At 44.3% G+C, this 7,442-nt stretch overlaps 1 protein-coding gene across 1 annotated transcript; it reads right to left on the bottom strand.

The window, feature by feature from the left end:
- Positions 1-5,074: 5,074 nt before the first annotated feature.
- Positions 5,075-6,075, bottom strand: LOC146694756 (olfactory receptor 11A1-like). Its single transcript, XM_085478890.1, has one exon. The coding sequence runs from the start codon at positions 6,059-6,061 to the stop codon at positions 5,120-5,122; it is 942 nt and encodes a 313-aa protein (XP_085335016.1). The 5' UTR covers positions 6,062-6,075; the 3' UTR covers positions 5,075-5,119.
- Positions 6,076-7,442: the final 1,367 nt, after the last annotated feature.

Raw genomic sequence — 7,442 nt, forward strand, 5'->3', positions numbered from 1 at the left:
CTAGAAGGAACAGAATTTATTTCATTTGACGGACTAGTTACACAATATGGGATCAACAAGAAAAGATTTTTAGAATATCAACAAATTAAATCCATAGTAAAAAAGAAATTTAAACCGGGTCAAGTTGAACTACAAACACCACCAAGTGTGGTTCAATTTCTTACTCTTAAACCCCCCAAATTACTATCCAAAATATACAGAATGCTTTCTAAAACAGATGAATCAATATCACTTCCTATTGCAAAATGGGAAGCGGATTTATCAGTTAACTTAGACCTAAACTTCTGGTCTCAGACTTGCTTAAAAACCTTTCATCTAATCAGAAATCCCAGTCTTCAATTAATTCAATACAAAATATTACATAGAGTGCACTATACAGGTCATCGGATGTTCAAGATGGGCTTTACGTCTACCAACAACTGCTCACACTGCCAAACCAATTAACCGGACAATTATATCCACGCTCTTTGGTTCTGTCCACCAGTGCAGAAGTTTTGGCGCGAGATATGTGAAGACTTATCGAAGTGTCTGAAATGTAACATTCCAACTTCCCCCTTAGTGTGTTTACTGGGCAGCTTAGATAATGTCACTTCAGAAAAGAATATAGCCCATATGGTTTTCACTGCCCTATGCATAGCCAAGAAAACTGTCCTCATGAACTGGAAAAATAAAAATAATCTTAATTCTAACCAATATAGAAATTATCTATTAGATTACATTAGTCTTGATACAGCCTCTGCCACCACATCAGATCAATTGCTCTGGGCTCCTTTGATCAGCTCCATCACCTAGTGGGGGTGGGGTGGGGGGGGTCATAGTTTGGTCCCGCCTTCACTGTTGTGATTGGTGTGGGGGTAGGGACAGGCTTAGGGCGTCGGGGGGTTCCCCGGAGGCATCTTCCTTGCGGGGCTCAACCCGGGGTAGCGGTCATGTCCGGTTAGGGGCTCTGTTGGCTCTCAGGTGACTGTTTCCTCGCGGCTGCATGCAGCGGGACTAGGGGAGGGTCTGTAATATTATCTACAGCTACTCTTAGTACCATTGATATTAAGTTAGACTCTTTTTCTCCAATTGATCTTTCTGAGTTAACTTCAATAATTACTTCCTCCAAACCATCAACGTGTCTTTTAGACCCCATTCCTACAAAACTGCTCAAAGAAGTCCTGCCATTAATTAATTCTTCGATCTTAAATATGATCAACCTATCTCTAATAATCGGCTATGTACCACAGGCCTTCACGCTGGCTGTAGTTAAACCTTTACTCAAAAAGCCATCTCTAGACCCAGCAGTCTTAGCTAATTATAGGCCAATCTCCAACCTTCCTTTCATATCAAAAATCCTTGAAAGAGTAGTTGTCAAACAGCTAACAGATCATCTGCAGAGGTTTATTTGAAGAGTTTCAGTCAGGTTTCAGAGCTCATCACAGCACAGAAACAGCTTTAGTGAAGGTTACAAATGATCTTCTTATGGCCTCTGACAGTGGACTCATCTCTGTGCTTGTCCTGCTAGACCTCAGTGCAGCGTTCGATACTGTTGATCATAATATCCTATTAGAGCGATTAGAACATGCTGTAGGTATTACAGGTACTGCACTGCAGTGGTTTGTATCATATCTATCTAATAGACTCCAATTCGTGCATGTAAATGGAGAGTCCTCTTCACACACTGAGGTTAATTATGGAGTTCCACAGGGTTCAGTGCTAGGACCAATTCTGTTTACATTATACATGCTTCCCTTAGGCAGCATCATTAGAAGACATAGCATACATTTTCACTGCTATGCAGATGACACCCAGCTCTATCTGTCCATGAAGCCAGATAACACACACCAATTAGTTAAACTGCAGGAATGTCTTAAAGACATAAAGACCTGGATGGCCGCTAACTTTCTGCTTCTTAATTCAGATAAAACTGAGGTTATTGTACTCGGCCCTGAAAATCTTAGAAATATGGTATCTAATCAGATTCTTACTCTGGATGGCATTACCTTGGCCTCCAGTAACGCTGTGAGGAACCTTGGAGTCATTTTTGACCAGGACATGTCCTTCAACGCACATATTAAACAAATATGTAAGACTGCTTTCTTCCATTTGCGCAACATCTCTAAAATTAGAAATATCCTGTCTCAGAGTGACGCTGAAAAACTAGTTCATGCATTTATTACTTCCAGGCTGGACTACTGTAATTCATTATTATCAGGATGTCCAAAAAACTCACTGAAAAGCCTTCAGCTGATCCAAAATGCTGCAGCAAGAGTCCTGACAGGGACTAGAAAGAGAGAGCATATTTCTCCTGTTTTGGCTTCCCTTCATTGGCTTCCTGTTAAATCCAGAATTGAATTCAAAATCCTGCTCCTCACATACAAGGTCTTAAATAATCAGGCCCCATCTTATCTTAATGACCTTGTAGTACCATATCACCCTATTAGAGCGCTCCGCTCTCGCTCTGCAGGCCTACTTGTTGTTCCTAGAGTATTTAAAAGTAGAATGGGAGGGAGAGCCTTCAGTTTTCAGGCCCCTCTTCTGTGGAACCAGCTTCCAGTTTGGATTCGGGAGACAGACACTATCTCTACTTTCAAGATTAGGCTTCAAACTTTCCTTTTTTCTAAAGCATATAGTTAGGGCTGGACCAGGTGACCCTGAATCCTCCCTTTGTTATGCTGCAATAGATGTAGGCTGCCGGGGGATTCCCATGATGCATTGAGTTTTTCCTTTCCAGTCACCTTTCTCACTCACTATGTATTAATAGACCTCTCTGCATTGAATCATATCTGTTATTAACCTCTGTCTCTCTTCCACAGCATGTCTTTATCCTGTCTTCCTTCTCTCACCCCAACCGGTCGCAGCAGATGGCCGCCCCTCCCTGAGCCTGGTTCTGCCGGAGGTTTCTTCCTGTTAAAAGGGAGTTTTTCCTTCCCACTGTCGCCAAAGTGCTTGCTCATAGGGGGTCATATGATTGTTGGGTTTTTCTCTGTATCTATGAAGCGCCTTGAGGCGACTTTTGTTGTGATTTGGCGCTATATAAATAAAATTGAATTGAAATTGAATTGAATTGTGCTGACGGACGTGGGTTACTGACCTGGTAGCCTGGCTGCCCCTGGGTGGGTCCGGGATGGGCGTGAGGTTCTGGGGGCGCTCCGTCTCTGGGCTGGGGCCCTGGCTGGGCCTCGGGGCCTTGGGTCCTGGTTTGTGTGTTGCTGGGGTTGTGGGCGGGTGGGTGCATGGGGGCCCAGCCCTGGAGCAGGATGCCGCCGGTGCATCGAGCCACCTGGGGGGCTCTTCAACTGGTGGGGAAGATTGTCACATCTTGCAGGAGCTTTCCTCTCCTCAGGGGCTCCCTCTGCAGGAGGGGGAGATACAGGAGAGGTGGAGGAAGATCTCAGCCTGGGTGTTTATTGTCTTATGTAGTCTGGAAGATGAGTGGATGGTGGGGTGGGTGCAGTTTTCTCTGTGGTGGGGTCGGGTGGACTGTCCCGGGCTCTGTGGGGCCGGGAGGCGCTGCTGCACTGGGCCCCGGTCTGGATGGGCCTGGGCCCCCTTTCCCTGGCGGGTAACTCAGACACGGTAACTTCGGTCACTCAGACACAGCTGGCTGCCGGCGGAGCTCACGGGCGCGTCACTGCAACTCCCCCTGGCTTCTGCTCCGCGGCTGCTGAGTGAGCCCTCATCTGGGACTCTCCTCAGCTCTTACTGGGACAGTGGCGCGGCTGCCCCTCTGTTGGTCTTCCTTGGTCTCTTGTGTTCTGGGGGCCTCTGGATGTCTGGAGTTTTGATCTCCTCCACACCTGCTTCATGCCCTGGAGGACGGGGCTGTGGCCCCCCCACACCCTCTAGCATATCATTACATGAAGGAACCTTTTAAAAAAACAAGCGCGTCCATGCTCACAGGTGTACACACGGGTGATCACACCCACAAACTACACCCTTTTTGGCTCCTACCTCAAAGCACACTGTGTTCTGTTGATCTTATGTGCTGCACAATAATGTTTAACATTTAGTATTTACTGTCATATTCCCATATATCATTGTGATGCTGTTTATTCTATTACTCTTGTTCTCTTCTGCTTGCTTTCTTTTTTCTTTCTCAGCAGGTGATCCAGGTGATCGATAGATGCATTTTTTTCTTTTTTTTTCTTTTTCTGCTCATTCTGTTGGTTTTTGGTTTTTGCCCTTCTCCCCCGTCCCTCTTCTCAGCTGTTTCTCTTTCCCTCTTTCTTTCTCCCCTTCTTTCCCCCAGTCAAGTCTGTCCCGTATTCAGTAAGTGAAAATAAAATAAACAATAAAAGGTGAATCAAATGGACCATTACGGCAAGGCTGGGATGGTCAGTTTGGTAAAGTAAATCCGTTGGGCATCTTTCTTTGCCTTTAGACAATAATTCTGATGCAAAAGAGCCAAATGGGACAGGCAAAAAAAAAAGAAAAAAAAAAAGAATGTTTTCATTAATCAAGTTCGTGATTAAAGGTGAGCCTTTGTTAAGGTTGTTTAGGTCCTAAAAATAAATCTAAAGACAGAGGCAAGCAAAGCCCACAATCCAAAAGAAACAGAGAAGACTAAGAATTCCAGGAATAATGAAGGTAGTCACAATCAAGTTAATTACAAATCGGGAACACAAGAGAGGCAGGAATAATATAATGAATATAAATCAGAATCCAGAGAACCAGAATTGGAGATAAAATATCTGAATTTCAGGAGTGAGACCATGCCTCCAAACAAGTGCCTTCCGGTTCTTATCTATATGATCCCCCTAGGAAGCTGTTCGTTCTCCCACGTACACCTTTTGAGAAGGTTTTTAACACAGCTTATCTCACAAGAGTAACATTATTTGGTAAATGGTAAATGGCCTGTATTTATATAGCGCTTTTCTAGTCCCTAAGGACTGTTATATCTTGTAAAGCACTTTGTGATCTCTATCTAGAAATGTGCTATATAAATAAAATTTTACTTACTTACTTACTTACTTATTTGTAGCGCACCTGCAGAATTTTGCCTGTTTTTGTTTTGTTTCATTTTTTAACTATGAAGACATCAAAGGTTTTACTGTGTTCAGTTCATGAAATCTGTTCATACATCAAGATTTGCTGCAGTTAGTTTTACTATTAGCACGGATATAATAACAGGGTGTTACATGTCAGCACAGAGTAGTTTTTTGCAGGTGAGAGAGATTTTGGACAGGGTCAGTCCATACATTAAAGGGTTGAATACAGGTTGACATGTTAGAAAGTATAATGATAAAAATATCCTCAGCATGCTGGGTACACTGTTCATGTTAAACCTGCTCTGCAGAATTTCAAAAAAGCAGCCGAAAGAGAAGTTGAGCAAAGAAGCGAGGTGAGGCGTGCAGGTGCTGACGGCTTTCTGTCGGGTCTGTTTGGATCCAGAAAAACAGATTTTAAGGATCCTCATGTAGGTGTAGAGAATCAGAGATACAGGGCATAGGATCGTGAGAGGAGTGGAAATGAGTCCATAGATGTTATTGACTGTGGTGTCAGAACAGGCCAGTTTAACAATGGAGTAGTTGCCACAGTACACTTTGTTAATGATGTTCCCACACAGCTGCAGAGGAGCACTCAGAGAAATCAAAACAGTGATTACAAGAAATGAGGAAAACCACGTTAGAACAATGAGCATGGATACCTTGCATGGACTCATACGTGTGTGATATTGAAGAGGAAAACATATTGCAAGATATCTGTCATAAGACATGACGGCTAAGTTAGCAAGCTCTGCAGTTCCATATGTGTGCACACAGAAGATCTGCAGGAAGCAGAGAGGAGCAGAAACAGTGTGAACATCAGAGAGGATCTGAAGCAGGAGGAATGGAAACAGCCCTGTGCTACCATACAGCTCATTCACAAACAGGCTGCACAGAAACATGTACATAGGTTCATGTAAGCTTCTGTTCACACAGATAACCACAATCAGCAGGACATTGGCAGTAATGATTAAAAAATATAAAGACATAACGATCACAAAAAATAAATATTTCAAATGCCCGCTGTCAAAATAGGCACTGAACACCAAGAATGAACTCTGAGATGAGTTTACCGTCATCCTCCTCTCCATTCAAAAAACAAAGGTAATACTGTTTGCAGGATCCATATTATTTATCATCACATCATATAACCACAGGTTTTCAAAACAGTGAAACTCCAACAAAGCAACAGACATGAAACAGTTGGGGAAGAATTTCACTGATGATAATCCATCATGGTAAATGTCCAGCGCTTACCATTCAACAGAGTGCTTAGGCAACGTGGGTTATGACATTGTACTCAGACCCCTGAATCACTCCCCACTGAGCTAAAGTTCTGCTTCTGCTTCTTCACAAACTCTGTTCTGAAAACACGCCCACTGTGGCACACTGACCTCATGACTGAAAGAATGCCCCAAGGGTCAGAAAAAAAATCCTTCATGAAAACACAGGTGGAAAAATTATCAGGTCGCCCAATCTTTTAAGCTATGAGTGCTCAATTCACCTCCTCAGAGACTTCATATGATCACAAGAAATCAATGTGTAAACTACAATTCAATAAATAATTAGATCAAACACATGTGAGACTAGGAAAAGTCAAACAATCAGCTGTACTCATTTATGAAGGAACAAAAATGAATTCACACAAGTCACTGAAGGTGTTTACATCACGACATTTGAATATTTATTGTATAGACTTTATTCGAAATGGCGCCATGAAAGGGAGCCGGAGATCGACAGACGGATTGGGGCTGCAGCTGCAGTAATGCGGACGCTGCACCGGTCCATCGTGGTGAAGAGGGAGCTGAGTGTAAAAGCGAAGCTCTCAATTTACCGGTCGATCTACGTCCCTACCCTCACCTATGGCCACGAGCTGTGGGTAGTGACCGAAAGAACGAGATCGCGGATACAAGCGGCAGAAATGAGCTTCATCCGAAGGGTGGCTGGCCTCTCCCTTAGAGATAGGGTGAGAAGGTCGGCCATCCGGGAGGGGCTCAGAGTAGAGCAGCTGCTGCTCCACATCGAAAGGAGCCAGCTGAGGTGGTTGGGGCATCTGACAAGGATGCCCCCTGGGCGCCTCCTGGGTGAGGTGTTCCAGGCATGTCCCACCGGGAGGAGGCCCCGGGGCAGACCCAGGACACGCTGGAGAGATTATATCTCTCGGCTGGCCTGGGAACGCCTTGGTATTCCCCCGGATAAGCTGGAGGAGGTGGCTGGGGAGAGAGAGGTCTGGGACTCTTTGCTTAGGCTGCTGCCCCCGCGACCTGGTCTCGGATAAAGCGGATGAAGATGGATGGCGCCGTGAAAGAAAACTTGCCTTTACATTTGGTCTCAACACGCCATTTAACTAGTCACCTGACCTCTCCGCTGATTCTGTTTCACTATAACTTCAGTGTTTTGAATGAAGTTGTGCAAAACACTCAGAAGACATTAGAGCATCTCAAAGGAATCATTTTTACCATTTGTGATATC

The sequence above is a fragment of the Copadichromis virginalis genome, linkage group LG14, assembly GCF_057382275.1.
Source record: "Copadichromis virginalis isolate Kocher_CV1m ecotype Utaka linkage group LG14, C_Virginalis_male_GT1.1, whole genome shotgun sequence".
In the NCBI taxonomy this organism is placed as follows: domain Eukaryota; kingdom Metazoa; phylum Chordata; class Actinopteri; order Cichliformes; family Cichlidae; genus Copadichromis; species Copadichromis virginalis.

Coding starts and splice junctions, on each gene's coding strand:
- LOC146694756 (XM_085478890.1), bottom strand. CDS start 6,061: ATGGAGAGGAGGATGACGGTAAACTCATCTCAGAGTTCATTCTTGGTG.